We start from the raw sequence: 25,890 nt of genomic DNA, 5'->3' as shown, positions 1-25,890 counted from the left end.
TACAGGACCCGCCCTTCTCGCCGGTAAGGAAGTGACATACAGGAGTCGGGCCTCGAGGCCTGGCAGCCATCTTGGGGCCCTGCACCCCTACACGTGCGGAGGCGATAGTCTTAGTCATGTGGTTTAGTATGCCCTATCATGCAAAGGGGGCGAGGTTTCAGCCTCCAGGGATTTCCGGGCTCCCCGGACTCCTACTTCCCTTTAACCTCCGCTCCAGGACTCCATTGGACCCACTTTTTATTTATTATCCAGCATAGTTCCGACAACCTCCAGGTGTGTTCCAAGTATACTAGGAATTATGGGATCAGGAGCCTTACCCTAGCGGCTGGGAAGATTCCCCTGGCTGGAAGGAAAGAATATGGAATAATGGGTTTCAAGAGTTTACTGTCATAAATCCTCAACCTCGCTGGCTCCCTTAAGTGTCCTGTTCCCCAACTCGATTTTCTCTCCAACTCCCTTATTTTTGAGGATTACCGTATTTCCCCACGTATAAGACGCACCCTTTAAAAAAATTGGGGGGGTTAAAAAACGGTGCGTTTTATAAAGGTTGTAGTTTTTTGCATTTCCCGCAGATGAGTTGTATGAATTTTATGATGAATAAAACTTGAGTTCAATAACTCTGTGTAATACTTTTTTGAAACTTTGGGCCCCAAAATTAAGGTGCAACTTACACATGAGGAAATACGGTACTCTATTCCCCTTACTTGCATCTCTTGCTCCCCTGTGTGAGGGATTCTTTTTGGTGACTAAAACATGGTGCTGGCACTGTCGGAGCCAGGGATGGAAAGCTGGCCCCTTAAATCTCAAGACCCATAAAATGGTAGCTAACAGCACTGGCTGAAGGAAAACCTGAGATAAGAGCCCATCCCTTAAGTTGAAGGCCCTTTAAAGAAGACCACCATTATGTATCTCCAAAGGATCCTTTATTGACCAGAGCAGGACCGTGGCATTTATATATATACGTGTATATATAAAAAGTTTGAAGATCTGGCAGGCAGGAATCTCTTTGCCCGCCCACCACGCCCAGCAGACTTTTCTGACCCCCACCCATACACGTGGAAGGGGGAAATCACTGCCAGACCCAGGCCACAAGGCCATACTCCCCTGCAGAGAGAGGGAAAAGGGGGCTTTTCCACGGCCACCCCTGAACATCAGAAATCAACAAGTATTCTCTCAAAAAAAAAAAATACAGAAATCAATTAAAACATTTAAATATGAAAAACCAAAGGGAACTGGGTGGGGAGAGGCAGAAAAGGAAAGGAACTGGAGTTTCTTGGGAAGGAAGGGTATCCCACGTTTCCCCTGCCCATTAATGAATGGGCTTGAGGCCTGGGATCCGAGGCTCACACAGTGAGTTTGCAGTGACACAGCTCCTTGTAGATCTGCCGACGAAGTTTGGGCATGTCCTGCTGGGTGAAGCTGAATGGCTGAGACAGGGCCAGGTGCTTGCAGTACTAGGTGTTAACAAAGCAGGCTGTGAGGACCACCTGCTGAGCAAACCCCCCCCCCCCAAATCGGGGCCTATGCTACACATTTTATATACAGTACGCCTATTCACTCTTTCAAAGAACATGCCTTTTTCACAAAAAGGAGCCAAAATTCCATAGCCTCGGACTTAGAAAAAAAGTCTAACTCTAAACCCAATGTTCTTATTTGGTACATGAATTACTTAGTGTTGTGGGGGTCAGGAGACAGGCCAGAGACTAAGGACCAGACCAACGTGGGATGGGGACACCAGGAGCGGACAAATGAAACCGGGATTTCTGCATTCTAACATGCAAGATTACCCCATGGCTCCACAAGTGGCTGCGGGCCAAGTGAGGGATGTGGAACACCCTTCCATCTCCCAACCCTTTAACCCAACTGACATCTGCTTACCTGCAATACAAAGGCACCACAATCACTGTCATTGTTCTGCCTGGCCACGTTCTAGAGAACAGAAAGAAGGTATCACCTGGAGACTACTAGGGATGTGGCTTCCACTTCTGCCCCCTACCATCATCCCTACCACCAATCCCATGCCCCTCCCTCTAGAAACTTACCATTTTGAAGTAACCTTTCCAACCTTGGTGGAAATCCAGCCGGTCTTTCTTCACTGCCTCTGCCTGTAGATACTTGGCAATATGCTATTCAGTTGTAGAAAAAGGGGAAGTGAACTCACGGTGTAGCAGGCACAGGCACCAAGCCCAGGTTGCTTCTCAGACTCTAAATCAGGCCATCTGCCTACAATGCCTTACCACTCAACCTCCCCCTGAATTCTATTCCCTCACAAACCTTAGGGCAGCGGCGGTTTAGGGTGCGCTGCGAGTCAAAATAGGTAATGGTGCGTCGCCGCACATCAACAGAGATGAGGGACCAGTGCACCTCCAGGTGGATGGGAATTAGCAGTAGCTCCTTATTGAAGATGTCCACCTAAGGAAGGAATGTCAGAAGTCAGGTAAGACAGCACAAGTCCTGCCTACTACGATGGGTTCTAAAGCATTCAAAGGCAGGCAAGGAGTCAAGTAGGCAAATACATGATCTAGCCCCTGGATTGCGAGGCAAGGCTCAACCTCTGGATGTCTACATTCTTGGGGTTAGGGAGGAAGGCAAGACAGAGAAAGTGGTGTCAGAACAAACACTCAACAGCCCAGAATGGGCCAGATATTTTTCACACATTAAGAATACGAGTGTTAGCCCTGGCCGGTTGGCTCAGTGGTAGAGATCGGCCTGATGTGCAGGAGTCCCGGGTTCGAGTCCCAGCCAGGGCACACAGGAGAAGCGCCCATCTGCTTCTCCACCCCTCTCCCTCTCCTTCCTCTCTGTCTCTCTCTTCCCCTCCCACAGCCAAGGCCCCATTGGAACAAAGTTGGCCCGGGCGCTGAGGATGGCTCTATGGCCTCTGCCTCAGGTGCTAGAATGGCCCTGGTTGCAACGGAGCAATGCCCCAGATGGGCAGAGCATCGGCCCCTGGTGGGCATGCCGGGTGGATCCCGATAGGGAGCATGCGGGAGTCTGTCGGACTGCTTCCCCGTTTCCAACTTCAGAAAAAAAAAAAAAAAAAAAAGAATACGAGTGTGCCTGACCAGGTGGTGGCGCAGTGGGTAGAGCGTCACACTGGGACGTGGAGAACCCAGGTTTGAAACCCCAAGGTCACCAGCTTGAGCGCAGGCTCATCCAGCTTGAGCACAGCTCACCAACCTGAGCGAGGGGTCGCTGGCTTGAGCGTGGGCCCATAGGCATGACCCCATGGTCACTGGCTTGAGCCCAAAGGCTGCTGGCTTGAAGCCCAAGATTGCTGCCTTGAGCAAGGGGTCACTTGCTCTGCTGTAGCCCCCCAGTCAAGGCACATATAAGAAAGCAATCAATGAACAACTAAGGTGCTGCATCAAAGAATTGATGCTTCTCATCTCTCACTTCCTATTTATCTGTCCCTCTCTCTGTCAAAAAACAAACAAAAAAAAAAGGATACAAGTGCTTAGTAGCTAAGCACCCAGGCTCAGGATTCTGGAGCCAGACTGCTAGGGTTCAAATCCAGCTCCTCCCTTTATTAGATTATGACCATGGATAAGCTACTTAATAAGTCTCTACACTTTTGTTCCTTTATCTGTGAGAAGGTGAAAATAACAGCACCTACCTCACCCACTTGTTATGAAGATTACATTAGTTAATTCATAAAGTACTAAGAAAAATGCATGACAACTAGTAAATGCTCAATCAGTCAACTCACACAATAATCCTTTGAGGATGTTCTCATGTTCAACCTAACAATATGATAACTGCAGCTTGAAAAAGGAAAAGTAGCCCTGGCCGGTTGGCTCAGTGATAGGGCATCGACGTGGTGTGTGGAAGTCCCAGATCAGGACACACAGGAGAGGCAACCATCTGCTTCCCCCACCAAATCCCCACCCCCTGCCTTTCTGTTTCTCTTCTCCTCCCGCAGCCATGGCTCGACTAATTCAAGTGCATTGGCCCCAGTGCTGAGGGATGCCTTTGCCTCAGGAGCTAAAATAATGGCTTGGTTGTGAGCATTGCCTCAGATGGTCAGAGCATCAGCCCCAGACAGTGGTTGCTGGGTGGATCCCAGTTGGGGCACATGTGGGAGTCTATCTCGGTATCTCCCCCTACTCTCACTGAAAAAATTAATAATAAAATAAGTAAAAAGAAAAAGGAAAGTAACTCGCCCAAGGTCACAGAAGAAATGGCAGAGGAGGGACTCAAATACAGGTATAGAGAAGGCCAAAGTCTTTGCACTGTATGTCACTCCGCCTCTACTGAGAAAAGCAGGCCTGCCAGATCCCTGAGGGTGTAAACTCTTGAACCTGGAGACAGAAATTACAAAATCCTGGAGCTAGTGGTCCTACATTACTGGAGAAATTTCCTGGCCTTTGAATTAGAGGGCAGGGAAACTAACTGGAAGGGAGAAAAGAACTTTTTTCCCTCACCAAACATTCTCTTCCTCTAAGTATTTTCCCTAGTAACTTAGGCCAAAGTCCTATGGCATTGTCCTTGATTCTATCTATTCTCATTTCCCACATCCAATCTGTCAGAAAGTCCTATTGATTCTACTTGCAAAACTTATCCTAGATAGTTACTTCTATTTCTGCCTTTACCACACCAGTCCGAGTTGACCATGTGGACTTCTGAGCTCCTCTCCTAAGATAACCTGCCTGCTTCCGCTCTTCCTCACTTTCAACTTACCATTGAAATACACAGTTCAAAACATGAAACACTTCACAGCTTGCTTAAAACTCTTCAACGGCTTCTCAGTACACAGGAATAAAAATCTACTCTACCCTGCCTGCCCTGTGGTGGCGCAGTGGATCAAGTGCGGATCTGGAACACTGGGGTCACCAGTCCAAAACCCCAGGCTTGCCTGGTCAAAGCACATACAAGCTTCCCACTCTTCTCCCCCACCTTCTCACACTCCCCCCAAAAGTCAATAAGTAAAATACAAATCTTAAAAAGAGGGAAAAAGGCCCTGGCCGGTTGGCTCAGCGGTAGAGCGTCGGCCTGGTGTGCGGGGGACCCGGGTTCGATTCCCGGCCAGGGCACATAGGAGAAGCGCCCATTTGCTTCTCCACCCCTACCCCCTCCTTCCTCTCTGTCTCTCTCTTCCCCTCCCGCAGCCAAGGCTCCATTGGAGCGGAGATGGCTCTGGCGCTGGGGATGGCTCCTTGCCCTCTGCCCCAGGCACTAGAGTGGCTCTGGTCGCGGCAGAGCGACGCCCCAGAGGGGCAGAGCACCGCCCCCTGGTGGGCAGAGTGTTGCCCCTGGTGGGCATGCCGGGTGGATCCCGGTCGGGCGCATGCGGGAGTCTGTCTGACTGTCTCTCCCCGTTTCCAGCTTCTGAAAAATACAAAAAAAAAAAAAAAGAGGGAAAAAAATCTTTAAAAAGGTCCTGGCCAACCGAATAGAGCATTGACCTGGAAGGCGGACATCCTGGTTCAATCTGCAGTCAGGGCACACATGAGAAGCTGCCATCTGCTTTTCTTCCTCTCCCCTTCCCCCTTTCTTCTCTCTTCCCCTCTCATAGCCAGTGGCTCGATTAGTTCAACTGAGGATAGTTCAGTTGGGCCTAGCGTCAGCCTCAGGTGCTGAAGACAGATAACTCAGTTGATTCAAGCATCGGCGCCAGATGGGTTGTTGGGTGGATACTGGTCAGGGTACATGCGGAGTCTGTCTTACTATCTTCCCTACTCTCACTTAAAAAAAATAAAAATTCTACCCTACTCTCCACGCCTTACATAATCTCTGACCAAATTTTGTATCATTTTTCCCTTTGCTCACTCTGCTCCAACACATAAAACACCCACACAGGCCCTCTGTTCCCCAAATGTTCTCCCGTACCTTGTGTCCCATGTACTTGCTGTTCCCTTTGCCTAGAACACTCCCCTCAGATCTGTACATAGCTGGCTCATCATTCAAGTCTCAGCTAAGAGAGGCCTTCCCAATCTAAAGTACCCAACTCCCACACTACCACATTACTTTGTTTAATTTGTTCATAGCATTTAACAGTAGCTGGAAGTGCTTATCACTTGCTTATTTATCCTCAACCTATAAAGGTAAGTTTTCCTTATTTAGCAATATATCCTTAGTGCCTAGAACAATACCTAGCACACAGAAAATACATAATAAATATTTGAAAGATTGAATGAACATGGTTGAAGAAAGAGTTCATAAGAATAGAACTCATTATTTCAAGGCAAGGTGTTCATACAAGAAGATATGAATTCATAACTCACGTTTTTGGTCCACCTTTTCACACCATCATAACCCTTGGTACGGAGTTTATCATAGAAGAAACTGTTGAAGAAATGCACCTGTGCCAATGAGGAAAAAAGAGCTGGATGCAATAAAAAACCTCAGGCCCTCCAAGTGTCCTCTCCATTTCACTCTGTCTCTAAGGACTGCTTTCAACAACCTGCACTCCAACTGATTGAGAGTAAAAAATAACAAAAACAAAACTTATTTTTAACCTTAGAGCTTCCAATCCCAATTTGTGGGATTAGCCAATGGGGGAAAAACACTAAAGACTGGAATAAAGAAATAGAATTGTGACGTTCAAGACCAAGATTATGGCCTGACCAGTGGTGGCACAGTAGATACAGTGTCGACCTGAGACACTGATGTCCCAGATTCAAAACCCCAAGGTCGCCAGCTTGAGTGTGGGGTCACCGGCTTGAGCACGGGATCATCAACATGATCCTATGGTCGCTGGCTCAGCTGGAGCCCCCCAGTCAAGGCACATATGAGAAGCAATCAATGAACAACTAAAGTGACACAACTATAAGTTGATGCTTCTCATCTCTCTCCTTTGCCCACCCTCTTAAATAAATAATAAAAGAAATTAGTTAAAAAAAAAAAAAGACCGGAATTATAAATTTGAATTTAACGGACTATAACTTCTATCATTTCTCCCCAGAAATCAAAGCTCTCTTTATGTGAAATGGGAGAGGTAAAAGGGACCGAAAAGCTGCTTAGAGCTGTGGAAACTCTCCTGGGGACTGAATTACTGGTTAGACCTACCTTTTCAGGGACTGTGTCCATGACCAAGTCTCCATACATGTTCATCACCTGAGGAGAAGATGGGAGGCAACTTGCCATGGAGGGGGTACAGGGATCCTCCATGAAGAGGGTCCCAGACACCCTGCTCCCTGAATCCCCTCTTGAGCCTGCTTCTCTCTTCCTCACCTGATCATTGAGCCAGTTCTGTCCATACAAGGTCCCCAAGTCGTCCATGGTCAGCACATGCCGCTTATAAGCCACTCGAAAGCCCCTCACCATGGCATTGCCTGGCATCCGCTGATATGACTGGATCAGCTGTAGCACCAGGCCCTTCCTGAGTAGGCCAAGGGCGGAGTCACACAAAAGACAACGGAGCTAGGGTGCACAGAAGTAACTTCTATTGCCTAGGATAAGAGTCTAATCTCCCCCCCATGGGTACTTTTGAGGACCTGCACAAGGCCTATTCCTAAGCACATGAACACTCAGATATACCCAGTAGCTCAGGATCCCAGATAAAGACTCTCCCAGCTGGCTTACAGGGACTTAACACCTTGCCTGTAGCTTATCCCCCTTCAGTTCTAGCTGCCTCCTGCTCCCCAAATACTTCCCTAGGGCAGAAAAAGCAGCAGTATCCTCTCCCCATCCCCTAAGTCACAGACCTGCTCTGAAGAACATCTCCTTCGGCCCTGGCCAGTTGGCTCAGCAGTAGAGCGTCGGCCTGGCGTGCGGGGGACCCGGGTTCGATTCCCGGCCAGGGCACATAGGAGAAGCGCCCATTTGCTTCTCCACCCCCCCTCCTTCCTCTCTGTCTCTCTCTTCCCCTCCCGCAGCCAAGGCTCCATTGGAGCAAAGATGGCCCGGGCGCTGGGGATGGCTCCTTGGCCTCTGCCCCAGGCACTAGAGTGGCTCTGGTCGCGGCAGAGCGAGACCCCGGAGGGGCAGAGCATCGCCCCTGGTGGGCGTGCCGGGTGGATCCCGGTCAGGCGCATGCGGGAGTCTGTCTGACTGTCTCTCCCCGTTTCCAGCTTCAGAAAAATACAAAAAAAAAAAAAGAACATCTCCTTCATGCCTCACCTGGAAGGGGTAGAAAACTCCTGCTGGAAAATGTCCTCCAATTTCTCTACTACCTCATCAGTGCTGAGGGGAATAAGGCTGCCGTAAGTCTGAAGGAATTCATCTAAGATGCCTGAATGGAGCAGGGAAAGAGGAGTAGGGTAAGACCTCCAGACTGGAGCTAGGAGTCTGCTGAGGGAAACAGACGGGTCCTCTGAGTTCCTTACTCTGCACGCAGGTCACATGCTCCTCCCGCAGGGGGCTATGCTGGCCTGTTCTCTCCCCAGGCCGCTCTGCCTCTTCTGCAGTGCCCAAATCTGAGCCCTGAAAAAGCTCCTGGGCCACATGGTCCCCGATGCTGCACACATTGCTGATGAGGATGCTGGCATCAGGGGGGGCCAAACTTCGCTCCCCTTCTGGCCCAGGTGGTCCCCCAAAGCCATTGGGCAGAGTACATGAGAGAAGGCCTGTAGGGCAAGGGAATAGGATAGGGGTGAAAAATTGGCTCACATCAAAGGACAATGGGAAGATCAATACAAACTCTTCATGAATGGAAACTCTAAAGCATGAAATAAGCATGTCCAAGAGATTATAAAAGCATAGAGGAAGAGTTACTACAGTCGATCCTCTAACAACGTGGTTGTTAGGGACACTTTAAACTGCCCCCCCCAAATTCAGCTGTCCCTCAGTTATCCATAGGGGATTGGTTCCAAGATGCCTGTGGATATGAAAATCCAGGTATGCTCAAATCCCTGACATAAAATGGTGGAGAAAAACGCATACAGTTGGGCTTCCATATCTGTGGATTCCCAATTGCAGTTTGAAAGTAGTCTTCGGGCCTTAGCTGGTTAGCTGAATGTCGTTGTGAAACACCAAGGTTGCAGGTTCGATCCCCAGTCAAGACACATAAGGAAGCAACCAGTGAATGCACAACTAAGTGAAACAACAAAATGAATGCTTCTCTCTTGCTCTTTCTCTCCTACTTCCTCTCTCTGTCTCTCTGAAATCAATCAATTAAAAAAGAAAAATAGTCTTCGATTCACGATTGGTTGAATCCACAAAGCCCAAAGATATGGAAGGCCAACTCCAGATATAGGTGAACTCATGCCATTCAAACCCATGTGATGAGTCATCTGTACTCACAGGAGAAAAGCAAGAGAAGTCTAGCAGTCAGAGAGATGCACCTAGCACAGTACCTGGCATACAGCAGCCTCGACGAATACTCAATTAATAGAGAGCCTAAAATTGTTTAGTGTAGTTCTCCAAAAGATATTCTGAATGAGACTACCACACACAACCATACAAGTGGTGTACACAGTCCACTACTCAGAGATCCCATCCCGCCACTATGAGAATGGCACCCTCTGGAGATCCACACGCAAGGGCCCTTATCCTCAAAGGTGGAATGAAGGGGGATTTCAAATGGACAAGATTGACTTTTCTAAAGCACGTCTCCCCAGACCTGTGGTGGCGCAGTGGATAAAGCGTTGACCTGGAACACTGAGGTCGCCGGTTCAAATCCCTGGGTTTGCCTGGTTAAGGTACATATGGGAGTTGATGTTTCCTGCTCCTCTTCCCCTGCTCCTCCCCCCTACTCTCTCCTTGCCCTCTAAAATGAATAAATAAAAAATAAGTAAAAATAAACCATGTCTCACGTTCTCATCTATGCACAGAATAGATGAGAACACCTATTCAAGGATTCTGTATCCCAGCTTTGACTGCCTTTCCTTAGTTCCTGCTCAAAGTGGGGCTCAAGACATTTCACAGCACACCCTCCCTCACTCTGCCATCCTACTGCCTTAGGCAGTTCTCACCACTGCAAGAAACTCCTGGCCCTCCAGGATCTTAGCCCTCCCCACCCCCTGCTCCACCCTATTCCCACCTTACCCAAGTCAGGGTCCAGAGGAGACTTTGGAGTCCACCTTAATCCATCTTCCTCCATGGGGGGCCCAGAGGGCACTGGTGGAGACCCTCTCACCCCATCCTCAGCCATGAGAGCACCTAGCAGACCCAGCCGAGGGGGAGGTGGCCCCCGGGGGGAGTCAAAACGACAGCAGGGGGATGGCACCTGTGGTGTCGCACCCCCGTCCTGGGGTGAAAGATGGTTCTTGGGGTGTGCAAGGCTTCGCCGCCGGCCCCGGTGGCGCCCCCAAAGCTTCCAGTGGAATGTCAACGAGGTGCTTTTTGAATAGAGCAGCATCCGGAAGGCTCTCATAGCTCTGCGGCGGCGCTGTGAGCAGGTTTTTCGATGAGAAGGGCGGGGAGGGCGAGGCCGCTGGGTGGTTAGCTGACCCCATCTGGGGGGTAGCCTCCAAGATGCCACTTCCTCTTCCTCATCTTCCTCCTCCTCCTCTTCTTCCTCCTCTTCACTAGCTGAAGCATCGAAAGAAGGCCGAGGGACAGGGAGGCGTCTGGCTGGCACAGTGGTCCCTGACCCAGGATCTGGCCCAAACCCTCCACCTGATTTGAGTCGGGGTTTGGGGGGTAGGGGCCAACGAAGACGTTCCCGCCTAGGGCTTGAGTAAGCTGGGACTATGCCAGGTCCTGAAGGCTCAGGCCCCCAAGGCCCAGCCCCTTGTAGAGTCTCTTTCATCTTCCAGTAGCCTGTAAAACAAAGGAGTGTTACAAGCCAAACATCGTGTAGTACAGATTCTGCCTCTCTTCCTCAGCATGCCTCTTCTGGAATCAGATGCAAATAAACTAGGACTCAGAGATGCAAAAAGGAAAGAGAGAAAAAAAGCAAAACTAACTTCAGATCTTCCAGGTTAACATGGTCCAAAAGGGAACCTTCAGCATCTGTGCCCTTCTCTCTCCTCTACCCAGACTGAGGCAAGGGAGCATGGCTAAGCAGCAGGCCTTGAGGCTCTTGCTTCTCAGATGCCCTGGTCAAATCCAGTACTTTCAGGCACTACTTCACTGCTTTCATACCATTAGGAGTGTCCTAATTGAGAACCTATTAAGGGATATGGCTCCGCACGGGAGTCCTGACATGGTACAGAGGGTACATGAGAAGAACACAACTTCCACAGGGAAACCCGGTCTAGACTGGGACCAGAGTCCTCTACTACCCTGGAATGAACTGGGGGCGAGAGGACATGCTCAGACCGTCTCCGGACGGAATGGGGATGCCAGGGCTAAGGTTCACGTAGAATCTAACGAAAAGGGGAGAATTTTTAAGGAAACTGAAGGAGAACCGAATCGTTGCTTAAGCAGCCGAATCTAGGCGCTGGTGAAGAACCGAGCCACGTGAGCCAGGCTGGCCCAGCCCCCTCTCCTGCTCTGTCCCAGGGGACTAGAACGCGTCCCAGCAGGGGTCCAGTCCTACACGCTCGGACGGCTCGGATAGCGAGGGCCTTAAGAAGCCCCTTTAAGGGCCTTCCGGACCCGGTTAGGTAGGAATAAGGTCCAGGAATAGGAGAGGCCGGGGTAGGACTGGGGGGGGGGGGAAGGGGGCGTCCTCACCCGGAGCGGCGAAGCCGGACGGACGGGCCCGAGGGCAGGCGTCTCCGGCCTCAGGCTTCCCGGCTCATCTCTCCGGTGACGGCGGCGGTCCCGCCACTCTGCTGTCTTCAGGAGTAGCCGTCTCAATTCAGAATTCCAACGCTTCTGGGCCGGGGGCCGCGCCGTTCAGCCGCCCTGCCGCGGCCGCCTTCTTGCTCTGCTTCAGCATCCACCTCCACCACCTCCCCCTCCTCCTCCTGTTTCCCCTCCCGCGAGCCCCAGGCCCACCAGCGATGGCGGCGCAGGATTACTACGTCACACTCGGCGAACAGCGCCGGCGCGGCCTCACGCACCTAGTCCCGCCTACCCAGGAACGTAGACGCCACGGGATTCTCCGCCTACGAGCCCCATGCCGGGCTGCGCCTACGCGTACCCGCTGATGGGGGCTGCGCGCGGCGATCTTAGCACTCGCCCCTTTGCGCCTGCGCGTCCCATTCTACTTCATGCCCGGCTGTGTAGTCTTTCTGTCTGTCCTGGGCACCTGGCCCGATACCTTTGATGTAGTGGGGTGCCCAAGAGAGTGCCTGGGGGTTAGGCGATCCCCGTAGAGGGTTGAGGCGAGGCAGTGGGGGCAATGGATCCAAAGTATCATTTATTCTCTTTTATTTAACTTGAAGCAGGGCTTGAGCCGAAAAAAGAGCTCAGGAGTGAGGCAAGACCAGCATCAGGACGTACGGTTCATCCAAGGCTTCCCGGCGACCCATCTTAGCCCAGAGGGGCTTGGAGTGGCCTGCCACGCCGGGAGAATGAAGAGCATGAAAGGCCAAACTTAACCGGAAGAGAATTGTGACTGCAAGGAGACCGTCGTCGTGGGGTATAACCTGCAGACGGCCCCATAATAGATACACCTCTGGAGATAGTGATGGAAACTGAGGCGCAATAGATTGGGAGAAGTGAGGATGAGGCTTCTTGTGGGGTGAAGTGGCAGAGGGTACCTCGAGGGAGCTGTGGCATAGGGAACCAGGGGTTTTCCTGAGTGTGGGGAGGCTTTGTGGACTTCTGCCAACAAACCGAGTGGTTCTTTCAAATTACCGCTAGGTGGTAGTGCTGTTCTGGAAGCATTCCAGTGAGACCCAAAGCAGGTCTAGAACAATGCCTGGCACTCTCTCTTTACCCCTCCACAGCCCCAAGAATTTGGGACTAAATGGGAGATAAAAGCAAGATATTCTACCTCCTTAATATTCATGAAATCGAAGTCTAGGAGTTGGGGTGGAAAGGGAAAGGGACAGAGTCATGACTGTCTTGTCAGCCTCAAGGTTCCAGTTAAACCCAGAAGAGGCTTCTGTTCCTTCCTATTACCTGTCCTTTGTCCAGTCAGCTTTTGGCTGACTCCCATATGTACCCACCCTGCTCTTCCAAACCCAGAACAACCTTTTATAACACAGTCACAGTTTCACAAACCCCAGGAAGGTTCCATGTGGAGAGAGGCTGAGCTTCGCCCTTGCTCGGGGAACTATGACACTCAAAATATCCCCTTGGTGTAAATGGAAGACACCTGAAAAACAAGAGGAAATAGATGCTCAGTGAAGCATAGCCATGCAGATACTCTGATGATTTGCCCTCGCCCAGTTCAACCTTTTTCCTGTTTCCTGTAAGGAATTCCTACGTTTACTTTCCTTTATTCCTTAGATCCACCTCTACATCCAGGCTTCCAAACCTGTCACAGCTCTCCCACCACTACCCCCTGCTCTTCTCACATCCTTTCCCCCCGCTGCCCACAGAGCTGTTACCTGCACTGTAGCAGCTATTGTAGGCCCAGTCTGGGTTGGAGGGCATACTTCGTATACATCGGAATAGAGTCTCCTGCCTTCCCTGGCCCTCTCGAGATACCACCTGACCCATGGTGAAAGTCACATCATGAAACAGGACCTGGCAGGGAAGGGAGATGTTGAAGAAAACAGGATGGTGTAGCTCAGTTCTGGGAGGCCTCAGGAGCCCTGACAAGGGAGCCAGGGAATGAAGATCTTCTAAGTTTGGTATGAACAGAGGGTTGGGTCATAAGGCTCTGGAAGCAGGTCCCCAGGCCCCATGTGAGGCTCAACATTTGTTTGGGGTTACCTGGCTGTACAGCAGATAAACTCCAGCATCCCAGACTCGAACCACATATCCTTGGGCCTCCAGACCTCTCCCACGCTTAAGAGCTGGTTGCCACATCACCTCTGTTACATCAGAGTCCTCTGGAGGTGAGGAGTGTGGCAGTCAGGATTTCTGTGCATTTTTACTTTTCACCTTTAAGATTCTCTTGGGCCCAGATGCCAGCCCCAAAGTTCCCAGACCTTGCCCTTCCCCAAAAGCTATTTAAAATAGTGCTCACCCTTGGAGGTAACATTAATGGGAACAAGGTGCAGAACTGAGTGCTTCTCTGAGGAAAGAAGGAGGAAGTCTCAGCAATGCCCACCTACCACGCTTGCCCTGTTGTCAGCCCTCCACCCTCACACTGACTTGGGGTAACAACCTTCAAGTCTTCATGCTGCATGTTCACCTCCCACCCCTATGCACCCTGAAGGCCTCACTCTTCTGTTTACGGGTGAGCACTGCTCTCCTTCTCCGGGATCTCTCCCCTTTCTCCAGGGCTTCCAGGCTATCAGGGCTCTGCTCATGGAGAAAGAGTCAGGGTTAGGCTAAGATGCAAGGTCCCAGACAACCTCTCCCCCCAGTCCTCCCCCGCCCCAGGAATGCCTCCCATCTCTCCTGCACCTTTCCCCAGCAACCTGAGTCTTGGTGCTGGCTGTTCTCCAGGATCTGGTAGGTACAAGAAGCATTAATCTTTAACAATTTCCTTTCCTGGAATGGCTGCTTCCTTGACCTCCAGACCTGGGACCCTCTCTTGCACCCACTAGAAGCTTTGCAGGCCAGGAGGCTGGAGCCAAGAGCACCAGAAACGACCCTGCCACCAGCCCTCCTCTCCCAGGTACCCTTGTCCCTGCACTCACCTGTTTCCGGAGGTTCAGCCACGGACACCCTTCCCCCTTTTCAGAGAGCCCTGCAGTCCTCTGCAGGCAGGTCACCTCTCTCCTCAGGATTTGCAGCTCTGCTTGTTGGGTCAGCAGAGCCATAGCACAAACCATAGCCCCAAGAGCTGCCCCCCAACTTAACCAGAGGGCAACTGAGAGTGCCGGCTCTCGGACCCGGTCCCGCATGTCTCCCGGGAGCCCTTTAGGGACTAGAAAGGAAGGAGATGAGGCTGGCATGAGCTGGGGACCCTGCCAACAGCTGTGGCCTCAGGAGTGGGTGGCAAGGAGGTAGCGGGGCGGGGGGGCACAGGCAGTGATGCAGAAAGGAAAAAGGGCGTTACGCAAGGGAGAAATAAGAAGGACCTTAAGATAAAAAGGAGGGAGGAGGAAAGCAAGCTAGGGGCACTGTTCGTGCTCCGGGCACTCCGCTGTGGGGCCAGTGTTGTCTTCAGACCAGCTTTCGCCACCCTCAGGAGAATTTGGTGCCAGTCTCTCTAGGAAGCACAGGGCTCCCAGTGACACCCAGGAGGAGCGGCCAAAGCACAGGAACCCAGGGCGGCCCCAGAAGTGGGGGAGGGAAGGTTGGCTGGCTATGGGCATGGTGCCAGGAGCGGGGATGAAGGGACAGGCTGGGCTGCATTGAGGGTCAAGGGATGAGTGTGGCAGACCCTCTGGCTCAGGCCCAGGCGAGATCTCTGGGGAAGTTTGCCAGGAGTGACGGAAGGTAGGGAAGAAGGGAGGCCCAATGGGGAGAACCAGGGTCTCCAAAGGAAGAAACTGGCTGAGTTCTGGGGTTAAGGCCAGGCCGGGTGTGTTGGAATTGGGCCTGCACTACTCCCTGTGCTGAACTTGGCAAATGGGACTTCCTGTTTCCTGAGAAAAGCTCTTACATAAGGCTCTGGAAGAAGAAAGAAAACAGACAGCTCAAGCACCCTAATGCTGTAGGTTCCCTCCCCTGGACCCTAGGGTCAAGATCCCCGTTCCTAAGCCTCAGTGTTCTGCTTACTGACCTGAAACCTCCCTGAGACATGCTCCCACCCCACATCCCAGCCAGGGCTTTGTGCCAGCACCTGCCGAATGTCCTGTGGCTGCCAAGAGGAAGGGCCGTGTTCCTCCCGGCCAGGGATTCCCCCATGAGGAAGCCCACCTCCTAGGTAAACGAGGCCGCTTTTGCTGGCCCGTGGGCAGGGGATTACTTTTCCTGGCAGTCTGCCTTTCCACTCTGTTCACGCCGTGGCGGCTGGAGGCAAGTGGCTCCCCACTCCCAAGTCTGTATGCCACCCTGAAATGCAGGTGTGCTGCACCCCATTCCCCAGTGCCCAGACCCCTCCCCAGGGCTCTTGGCCACCCAGAGGAGGTCCCCTACACCCCAATAAAAAAAGCAACCATGACTTATTCTCTTTTAATTTCCACTTATCAACATTTTTCACAATAATAATAAAAATAATATCTGTTTTAAAAAATCCACAGGGAATTATCTTGGTCACTTAGCTCTCACATTCAGGAACTCCTGGCCTAGTCCCCGTCTCTCTGGTATCCAGCCCCTCAGTGCCTGAGGCGGCATCGGGAACCCAACCCCACCCAGAGCATAGTAAACACAGTGTCCCAGGGGGCTTTGGCCAGGGTGGGAAGGAAGGCAGGAGATAAATGATGGCATCAGAAGTCAGGGGCCGGGAGCTGGTGAGGTGGAGAACCAGAGGTGGGGGAGGGGTTGTCAGAGATGAATGGGAATATTTCTGTGGCATGGGAAACACGTGAACAAGCCCTGGTAGCCTACTTGGGGAGAGAGGTTTGAGGGGAGGAGCAGCAGCTACGGGTGGGGCGAAGGGCACTGGGGTGCTCAGCGAGTTGTTGGGGGAGCCAGTGGCCTGGGGAAATGACTGTGAGTGAGAGCAGGGTCCCTCAGTGAACTTGGAAGAGTCCAAAGTAGGTAAGGAAAGGGGTAGCCTTGAGATGGGCCCAGGGGAGGGTGCGGATCCGCAGGGAGGATCCCAGCCGCAGGGGCAGGAGCCCAGACACCTGGCAGAGCCGGAGCTGGGGCCCCAGGTAACTCGCAGCGGTGGCAGAGAACTCTTCCAGACATCGCAGGGCCAGCGTGCCATCCACGAGCAAGTCCAGCTTCAGGTAGACAGCCTTTCCTTCATCAAAGTGCACCTGGGAGGTGGGCAGGGAGAGGGGGCGGAGTCCAGGCCTCTGCTGGCCCTCATCACATTTCCTTAGAGACCCAGATACCCGCTCCAGCCCAAACCCCAAGACTCCCCCTCCCAACCTTTAGCTTGCGCCCACCCTCTAAACCAGACCCTTCTGTTGCAGTTCCTGTCTGACCCACGGAGCCAGAGGGGGCTTACCTGGCAGTACAGGTAGTAGAGGCCAGCCCGGGTGACTATAAATCCCCCGCTCTGGCGGTCATAGCGCAGAGGGTTGGAGCTGTTGATTTTGGCCTCCTCCCAGCCACTCACCGTCCCGTCCACACCTGAATGTGGATGTTCAAAGATAGGGGAGCCCTGGCCGGGTAGCTCAGTTGGTTAGAGCGTCATCCCGATATGCCAAGGTTACAGGTTTAATCCCCAGTCAGGGCACATATAAGAGTCAACCAACAAATGCATAAATAAGTGGAACAACAAATCAGTGTTTCTCTTTCTCTCTCCTTTCCTTTCTCTCTAAAATACAAGAATAGATTAAAATTTAAAAATAAAAAGGTAAAGGAAAGTCCCTTCACAGCACTGTCACATATTACTCAGACACCCATTGAGAAACCTTTAGGACCCACCTTATCCAGAAGATACACAGACGGCCCAGGACAAGGGAGGACCTGTGGCCTTCGGAGCTCAGTGTAATGGGAAGCATGTGAAGAAATCCTACATACGTGACCAGAACCACACAGAGCAAGTTGTCACCAGCCATTTAAAGGAGAAGCATGGGGGCTTTTATATTTTGTGTCTATAGCATTTGCCTCTTTTATTTTGAAAATGTATACATACATTACTTGAATCACACATTACTTAGATTATTAAAATTTAACAAAAAGATAAAAAATGAGCCCTTCCCAGGTAGCTAGCTGGAGTAGAATGTCATCCTGATATGCCAAGGCTGCGGGTTCAATCCCTAATCAAGGCACATACAAGAATCAACCAATGAGTGCATAAATAAGTGGAACAACAAACTGATGTTTTTCTCTCTTTCTCTCTCTCCCTCCCCCCCTTAAACAAAGAATCAAAAATAAATAAATAAAACAATGGTACCCAAATGTCTAGCAACTGATAAATGGTTAAGAAAAATTGTCATATATCTATACTATGGGATATTATTCAGCCTTCAACAGAAATGCTACAGGACCTGGTCATGTACTCAATTGGTTGGAGTGCCCTCCCAAAATGCCAAGGTTGGGGGTTTGATCCCTAGTCAGAGCACATATGGGAAGCAAGTAATGAGTACGTAACTAAGTGGAACAGCAAATGAATGCTTCTCTCTCTCTCTCTCTTCCCCTCCCCCTTCCTCTCTCTTTCTCTCTAAAATCAATCAATAAATAATAAAAAGAAATTAAAAAGAAATGCAATATAGAGAGACAGAAAGTAGATTTGTATTTGCTTAGAGCTTGGGGTGAGAGGAAAGATCAGAGAAACAGGATAATGACTAAAGGTACAGGGTTTCTTTTTGAGGGGATGAAAATGTTCTAGTTACTGTAGTGATGGTTGCACACCTGTGTGAATATATTAAAACTCATTTAATTGTCCACTTTAAATGAGTGAATTGGGGAAGGCTTCGGGGGAGGGGTTTAAAGAGGGCCAAATATAAGATGACAGAAATTATTTGACGGTGTGATGGGCACACAACACAATGAACAGCTCAAATGCTATAGAAATATTTACTTGAAACCTATGTGTTCCTACAGACCACTGTCACCCATTAATTTAATTTCTAAATAAATACATTATTTAAAAAACAATTAAATGGGTGAATTGTATGGTGTGTGAGAACAGCTTTATCTCAATAAAGCCATTACCAAAAAAAAAAAAGTCTAGAACTAGGATAATAAGAAGTTGCAAAGAAGATAAATAATAAAATGAGAGAGAAATGATAAAATGATAGAACAGGACCTCAAGGGGCTTCCCTGTTCTCTGCAGCTCTCCAATCTAATCTCACACATTCCTCTAATTCACAAGGCTCCTCCCACTCTGACCTTCTTTCTGTTCCTGTTAAGAACCAAGTTCCTTGTCCCTGCAGGGCTGTGCACTGTTCTTCCCTCTTCCCAGAACATTCTGCCCTCTCGGTGAAGTCTCAGCTCAGCCAAGAGGCCTTCCCAGGTCGCCCAGGTTAAACAACCAGACCCAGGCCCGCCTGTTAATCTCACCACGTCACCCCGTTTCTTCCACGGCAGTCACCGACATGGGAAATCATCTGGCTCACTTATGTAGGCGATAGCTTGGGTCTGACTCCCCTAAAAGGGCACAATGGGCCTATTCACCACTGGATCCCTGTACCTGGACTTTGCCCTGCTCTGAGTGGGCGCCCAGGAAACACTGGTGGGAAAATAGAGGGAAGGATGTGAACACAACCAACAGTTCTGTTTGGGTCCATAGGCCACTCTCCGGGCCCTCACTGGCTGGCCTCCGCAGCCTCAGCAGCTGCCTTCTTCAACCGCTTATCCTCTGCCAGCCCCAGGGCCCCATCCTTCTTACTCAGGGAAACTGTGATGCTCTCTGGGCATTTTCAATCTCGCCAATGGGTTACCGAGGTCTTGACTCTGCAGGTTCCAGCCCTACCCCAACCTGAGGCCTTGACTCTGCAGGCTCCAGCCCTGCCCCACCGCACCCGGCTACCAGCACCACCTGAATCGCTTTGGGCAACTCAAACTCACCTTGACCAAAGCTGAGCTTGCCCCCCACCCCAAACTTGCTTTATTGTTTGTATTCTACATTTGGCTCCACCAGGTACCATGCGTCCCTCTCCTTCACCAACCTGATTCACCCATCGTCACCTGTTCCTAGCAACTCCGCCGCCTAAATAGCTCTCTCCAATCTCCCTTCCAGTCTGGCCCACGTCTCACCGAGTCTTCTCAGTCTCTTCTCTCCAGCTCCCTACTTCCAACCTCGCCTGCTCTCACGGACCGTGTCCAGTACACAAGCACAGTCTCACTGGGTCCAAATCCCAGCTCCACCACTTAGTATCATGACCTCAGACAAGTAACCTCCATCTAGAAAATGAGAATATTTCCCTTTTAGGACTGCTGTAAGGATTAGATGAGGTTGAACACTGAATAAATTTTAACTAAAATTCATCTAGTATTTATTATTTATTATTAAGAGGAGTGAACTCCTCCTTCATATCTCTCTCCACCTGCTAGCCCATTTCTCTGCTCCTGTTACACAGAAACTTCTGAAAAGTGTTGTCACTGTCTCCAATTCCTGTTTCAGATTTTCTCTTAACCCAATCCATGCTGGCTTCCAACCTAACTATGCCACAGAAACTGCCCTTGTCAAGGTCACCAGCTGACTTTTAATATTAACTAACCCAGCAGTCATTTCTCAGTTTTCATCTCATGTGACCTCTCAGCTGCCTTCAACACAGACAGCCACATCCTTCTTGAAACTGTCTTATCCTAGGTTCCATGACACTACCCTCCCTGGGTTTTTTCCCTCTCTCTGGCCACCTATCAGTCTCTGCTGGGCTCTCCCTCTCTGTTTTATTTCTAGATGTCCAAAAGCCTCAAGTCTTCACTTCTGGGGCACCTTCTTCCCACTGATATCTCATCCAGTTCTATAGGTGTTTTTTTTGTTTGTTTTGTTTTTTTAAAGGAGTTAATTTTTTTATTTTTTTTTATTTATTTATTTTTTACAGAGACAGAGAGTGAGTCAGAGAGAGGGATAGACAGGGACAGACAGACAGGAACAGAGAGAGAGACGAGAAGCATCAATCATCAGTTTTTCATTGTGTGTTGCAACACCTTAGTTGTTCATTGATCGATTTCTCATATGTGCCTTGACTGCGGGCCCTCAGCAGACTGAGTAACCCCTTGCTGGAGCCAGCGACCTTGGGTTCAAGCTGGTGGGCTTTTGCTCAAACCAGATGAGCCCACACTCAAGCTGGCGACCTCGGGGTCTTGAACCTGGGTCCTCCACATCCCAGTCCGATGCTCTATCCACTGCGCCACCGCCTGGTCAGGCTTACTTTTATTTTTTTAGTGAGAGAAAGAGAGAGACAGGAAGGGAAAGAGATGAGAAGCATCAGCTTATAGTTGTGTCACTTTTAATTGCTCATTGATTGCTTCTCATATGTGCCTTAGCAAGGTGGGGGCGGTCAAGGTGAGCCAGTGACCCCTTGCTCAAGACAGCAATCAATAAGCAATTGATTGGACTAGAAGCCAGTGACCCTTGGGCTCAAGCTGGCAACTATGGGATCCTTTCAGTGAACCCATGCTCAACCCTGTGCTCAAGCCAGAGACCTTGGGGTTTCGAACCTGGGACCTCATTATCCCAGGTTGATGCTCTACCCACACCACTGCGCCACCACTGATCAGGTCCTGTCAACCTTTTTTTCTCTGGTTAATCTTTCTTTAGCAAGTGGCACCATTATTCCCAAAGATGTCCAACTTAAAAATCTGAAGTCATTTCTGATTCCTCCCTTTCCCTTATTCTACACATCCAACCCACAAGCAAGCCTTATCTTCAAGTCACATATTGAATCCACCTACTTCTCTCCATCTTGGTTAACAACCTCCAAGGCCAAGTCACCCTCATATCTAGTCTCCTAGCCTGTCACATGGAAGGGCATTCCATGTCAGGGAACAGTATGTGCAAAGTCCAGAAGAGGCACACTCACTGGTGGGGAAGGCGAGTCAGCCCAACAAATGTGGAGAATGCATAAAGTTATGCGGAATAGAGGTTGAGACCATGAGAGCCTGGAAGCCAAGCAGAGAAGCAATGGAAGAGCGTGGGCCTGGCGTGCGGGAGTCCCGGGTTCGATTCCCGGCCAGGGCACACAGGAGAAGCGCCCATCTGCTTCTCCACCCCTCCCCCTCTCCTTCTTCTCTGTCTCTCTCTTCCCCTCCCACAGCCAAGGCTCCATTGGAGCAAAGTTTGCCTGGGCGCTGAGGATGGCTCTGTGGCCTCTGCCTCAGGCGCTAGAATGGCTCTGACTGCGACAGAGCGAAGCCCCAAATGGGCAGAGCATCGCCCCCTGGTGGGCATGCCGGGTGGATCCCGGTCGGGCGCATGCGGGAGTCTGTCTGACTGCCTCCCCATTTCCAACCTCAGAAAAATACAAAAAAAAAAAAGAAAAGAAAGAAAATGAGGTTTGGGGGACTTATCTTGGCAACATTGGTGGGACAGTCTGGAACGGGAAAAGGATTCCGGTCTGGGTTTGAGGTTCTGATGTCATAGTGCTGAGGAGGGGGGTAGGGTAGAGATGGAAAAGAACAGAGACTAGAGAATTTTGAGAAAAATTATGAGATCATGAAGACACAGTCTATGGAAAAGAAAGAAGGGAAAAAAAGCAAAGGTGCTTCTTGCAGAAGAGTGAGGGATGACGAAGAAGCTGGGCTGGTGATTTGGTGGGGGCACCTGCTGGGGGTCTGAGAGAGGAAGGGTCTTCCTGAGGTCCCATGCCTGGGTCACTGAGAAAGTCCAAGTTTGGAAGCTGAGAGAACTGAATCATGAGGACTCTCTTGAACTGGCTTCTGGGGTTCCAAGGCTTAAGGCAGGGATGGGGTAGTCTAAGTTTTGAGGGGCTCCCTTTGCAGGAGGCCAGTACTGTGGGGTCAGGGAAAAGCTCAGAGGTGGGGATGGGGTCTCACCCGCTTGTGCTCCGTCCTGTCCGGGCTGTGGGTGAACTATAAGACAGGAAAGGGGTGGTGAGACCCGCCCTGCTCTCTGCCTCGCCTCCTCCCTGGGCACGGCTCACCCATCACCTACCTTCATAGTGGGCTGCAATCGCTCTGCGAGCCCGTGTTTTCCGGCCTCTGGATGCTGGGAATCAAGACAAGACAGATGGGCAAAGCAGCCCCACACACAGCTGTGGGGCCAGAGGCTGCTCTCTCAGCCCAGGCCCGTCTCACAGTGCTGGCATTTTTATTCTTATCAAAACTTCCAGCCTCACAACCTCAGGCCTTATCTTCCTAGAGTGATTATATAATTTAGCATCCATACTAGGATGCTTCTGAGAGCAAAAGGGGTGCTATTGATAATCACACTGAGATAACAGGTGTAAGCCAGACAGTCCTTCCCCAACTTGGATATATGGTCACATGGTTATCCCATCCCCTAAGTCTCTTTGCTTATTAGCGCCCAGGTCTCTGATCGCTCCCCGCCACCTTGTCTACATCATGACTCTGAACCAGCCCCCACCTTTTATTCTCTGTGTCTCAGTTCCTCCATCCATTAGTGAGAATAACTTTTTTAAAAAAATAAGAGTTTATTTGAGCCAAACTGACATTATATGCTGGGGAGCAAGATCTCAGCTGCTCTGCCTACTTCGTGGGGCTGGATGAGGGAGAGATGCTGTAATGAACCCACAGACCAGCCACTAGGATCGTCCCTGAAGCTGGGATAAAGTAGTGCTCACCACTTCTGCGAGGCCGAACCAGTCGTTTCAGAAAAGGCACGGGACCCTGGCCCTCCTCCGCCTGGGGACTCAGTTCCTAGGGGAATAGGGGCAAGGCTAAATCAGTCTTGCCAGGGATTCCCAGAGACGTAAACTGAGACTGACAGGGGCCAATAGGAGAGGCACGACAAGGTACAGGAGACTTCGGAAGGAATGGAGCCCTAAGCCAAGTGTGGCTGAGACCAAAGGAAGGCAAGTTCCTGGGGCCGGGTCTCAGCCCTCACCCCTTCCAGAGACCAGCCCGATTTCCCCGCCCCACAGCCAGCACAGACCCTGCACGCACTGGCACACTGCACACACGCCCACACCAGTCAGAGTGTACCGTGGGTACCCGCCCTGCACATACAACCAGCATCCCTCTTCCACAGCAGGCTACCAACTCTCACACTCCCACGTCACCCTCAGCCAATAACACTTTGTACTCAAGTGGCACAAACCGAGCAGAAATCCCTCACACACAGGCGTCACCCTCTCTCATATACCCACGCATGGCTGACGCAGCCGGGCACTCCCTGCATCCTCAGTTCACACACACTTCCCATGCCCAGCAGCCTGCAATCAGCACCCACTCCTACTCACCAGAGGGTCCTGGTCCTCTTCTACCACCAGCTCCCCCTGGGAAGGCTCCTGCTGGGAAGGAGGCAGCGTCACCCTGTCCTTCTCCACCTGACATCTCACCCTCCGCCCATCTTCCTGCTCCCTCAGCCCACGGGGCCCCATCAGCTGCTGCGCAGACTTTGCTCCTAATCTACCCAGGGAGGGGTGTGCAGCAGGGCCTCACCTGGGCAGATGACGATGCCCGGCTCCCCAGGCTGACCACAGCCAGCAGGAGGCCAAGGCAGGCCAGCGCCAGGCCCAGGCCCAGCATGAGCCAGGCCAGCAGGGCGGTGCCCGGCTCCCCCCTGCGCCCCCTCCGCCTCTGGCTCCGACGGGCGGCCATGGGGGCGGGGGGCTGTTCCTGCCTCACCGCCCCCCCCATCCCGGGACCCGAGGGCTCGGGGGGGAGGGGGAGCCGGCGGGCGGATCGGGCTGGGGAGAGGGAGGGGCAAGGGAAACGGGGCGGGAGGGGGGGGGGTGAGGACAGGAAGCCGGACACTGTTTGTGTGATTAAACTCCGAGCCTGAGCGCTGTGCAGGGGGCGGGGTGCGAGCCTCCCGGATTTCAGCCGGAGTGATTCCCTGCAAAGCAGTGTTGGCGGCAGTGAGAACAGGCACGGGGTGTCAGACAAATGGGATCAGACAGGACCCTGGTTCAGCAACCTCGGTACTTGAGCTCTGGCCAGGAAAAAATTCAGAGCCAAGACTCAAAATATAAGAGAAGTTTATTTAGGAAGTCACAGAAGAAGAAATGGGCTTTAGGAAGCAGGCTACAGAAACTAAAGAAAGGCCTTTGGAGCGTAGGAGAAGAAATACAGGCTAGGAAACCAGGCCTAGCTCGGGGCAAGAGGAGGGGGAGGGGAGGCCATGATCGCCCTGGGTCCTGGTCACAAGGGCTTTTAAGGGTGGCCCCAAGGGAGGATCTCAATAGAATATTCATCAGCTCTTCAGGTGTGTCCTTTTCACGGTCATGGTCTCCACTGATAGGTCAGGGGGTCGGTAGTTAGGCATCTGGTCCTGAGGTCGCTAGTCTGGTTTTGCTGCTTTTCTGACCTGGAGCTGAAAGATAACCGAACTGAGGGCTGGATGCATTAAACACTGTTCAGGGCCTCATTGTCCTGGAAGCTTAAGTTTAAGAGCTATCCTCTGGCCCCTTGTTCATTCCCCCCCCAAGGGGTCTAACCTGCACACCCAGCAACATGCCTGGGAGGAAAGGTCAGAAGAGGGTCTGTCAATGTAAAAACTGTCCAAATTTGTAAGAATTTTTATAAGTTTATTTGAGCTGAACTGCTGACAAATCCCAGAAGCAAAATCTCAACAGATTGAGAAAATGCTCCGGAAAATGGCAGTTTTACCACTTAATTTATCTATCAAAATCAAAGGGGAAGGCCTGACCTGTGGTGGCACAGTGGATAAAGCGTCGACCTGGAATGCTGAGGTCACTGGTTCAAAACCCTGGGCTTGCCTGGTCAAGGCACATATGAGAGTTGGTGCTTCCTGCTCCTCCCTCCCCCTTCTCTCTCTCCCTCTCTCTCTCTCCTCTCTAAAAATTTAAAAAAAAAAAAATTAAAAAAATCTGATTTTAAGCTTCTTCCATCTACTACCCAGAGGGTTTAAGGGTCAACTCCTCATTATTTCATGGCCCTAAGCCTCTACTCTTAGGTTCAGCAAAAACAAACAAATAAAAAAAAAAAATCAAAGGGGAAGACATAGGGGTTACATGAAATCCACTGGTGATAGATTAGGGAGGAGAAAGCTAAGTAGGGAAACTTCTGGGATTGGATAACAAGTAAAACATAGACACCTACTTCTTTTTTTTTTTTTTTTTTCTTTTTTCTGAAGCTGGAAACAGGGAGAGACAGTCAGACAGACTCCCGCATGCGCCCGACCGGGATCCACCCGGCACACCCACCAGGGGGCGATGCTCTGCCCATCCTGGGCGTCGCCATGTTGCGACCAGAGCCACTCTAGCGCCTGAGGCAGAGGCCACAGAGCCTTCCCCAGCGCCCGGGCCGTCTTTGCTCCAATGGAGCCTTGGCTGCAGGAGGGGAAGAGAGAGACAGAGAGGAAAGCGCGGCGGAGGGGTGGAGAAGCAAATGGGCGCTTCTCCTGTGTGCCCTGGCCAGGAATCGAACCCGGGTCCTCTGCACGCTAGGCCGACGCTCTACCGCTGAGCCAACCGGCCAGGGCGACACCTACTT

The 25,890-nt window shown here is 51.2% G+C and overlaps 3 protein-coding genes and 1 long non-coding RNA gene across 6 annotated transcripts; 1 reads left to right on the top strand and 3 right to left on the bottom strand.

The window, feature by feature from the left end:
- Positions 1-901: 901 nt before the first annotated feature.
- Positions 902-11,784, bottom strand: SENP3 (SUMO specific peptidase 3). 2 transcript variants are annotated; one of them, XM_066364766.1, is made up of 11 exons: positions 11,503-11,784; positions 9,928-10,644; positions 8,268-8,507; positions 8,062-8,173; positions 7,174-7,321; positions 7,009-7,056; positions 6,225-6,302; positions 2,275-2,412; positions 2,043-2,126; positions 1,879-1,929; positions 902-1,454 (listed from the first exon to the last, which is right to left on the bottom strand). In XM_066364766.1, exons 2-11 carry the CDS (start codon positions 10,631-10,633, stop codon positions 1,344-1,346), a joined length of 1,716 nt encoding a protein of 571 aa, XP_066220863.1. In that variant the 5' UTR covers positions 10,634-10,644; positions 11,503-11,784; the 3' UTR covers positions 902-1,343. The 2 variants fall into 2 exon arrangements, with proteins under 2 accessions (XP_066220863.1, XP_066220862.1); XM_066364765.1 differs by having other exon boundaries at positions 7,009-7,321.
- Positions 11,785-12,116: 332 nt separating this feature from the next.
- Positions 12,117-15,703, bottom strand: TNFSF13 (TNF superfamily member 13). Its single transcript, XM_066364764.1, has 6 exons — positions 14,475-15,703; positions 14,055-14,133; positions 13,856-13,903; positions 13,600-13,718; positions 13,272-13,410; positions 12,117-13,036 (listed from the first exon to the last, which is right to left on the bottom strand). The coding sequence occupies exons 1-6, from the start codon at positions 14,730-14,732 to the stop codon at positions 12,927-12,929; spliced, it is 753 nt and encodes a 250-aa protein (XP_066220861.1). The 5' UTR covers positions 14,733-15,703; the 3' UTR covers positions 12,117-12,926.
- Positions 15,704-15,883: 180 nt separating this feature from the next.
- Positions 15,884-24,147, bottom strand: TNFSF12 (TNF superfamily member 12). 2 transcript variants are annotated; one of them, XM_066364762.1, is made up of 7 exons: positions 23,875-24,147; positions 23,673-23,723; positions 23,055-23,130; positions 22,406-22,459; positions 22,288-22,323; positions 16,844-16,968; positions 15,884-16,649 (listed from the first exon to the last, which is right to left on the bottom strand). In XM_066364762.1, the coding sequence occupies exons 1-7, from the start codon at positions 24,070-24,072 to the stop codon at positions 16,398-16,400; spliced, it is 792 nt and encodes a 263-aa protein (XP_066220859.1). In that variant the 5' UTR covers positions 24,073-24,147; the 3' UTR covers positions 15,884-16,397. The 2 variants fall into 2 exon arrangements, with proteins under 2 accessions (XP_066220859.1, XP_066220860.1); XM_066364763.1 differs by having other exon boundaries at positions 23,673-23,720.
- On the top strand, positions 16,981-19,570 carry LOC136392542 (uncharacterized). Its single transcript, XR_010748952.1, has 2 exons — positions 16,981-19,230; positions 19,270-19,570. It is a non-coding gene; the product is annotated as an uncharacterized lncRNA (long non-coding RNA).
- Positions 24,148-25,890: the final 1,743 nt, after the last annotated feature.

Source organism: Saccopteryx leptura, chromosome 2, assembly GCF_036850995.1.
Source record: "Saccopteryx leptura isolate mSacLep1 chromosome 2, mSacLep1_pri_phased_curated, whole genome shotgun sequence".
Lineage (NCBI taxonomy): Eukaryota > Metazoa > Chordata > Mammalia > Chiroptera > Emballonuridae > Saccopteryx > Saccopteryx leptura.
The sequence above is the reverse complement of the archived record's forward strand: the minus strand, read 5'-3'. Positions and strand labels throughout refer to the sequence as shown.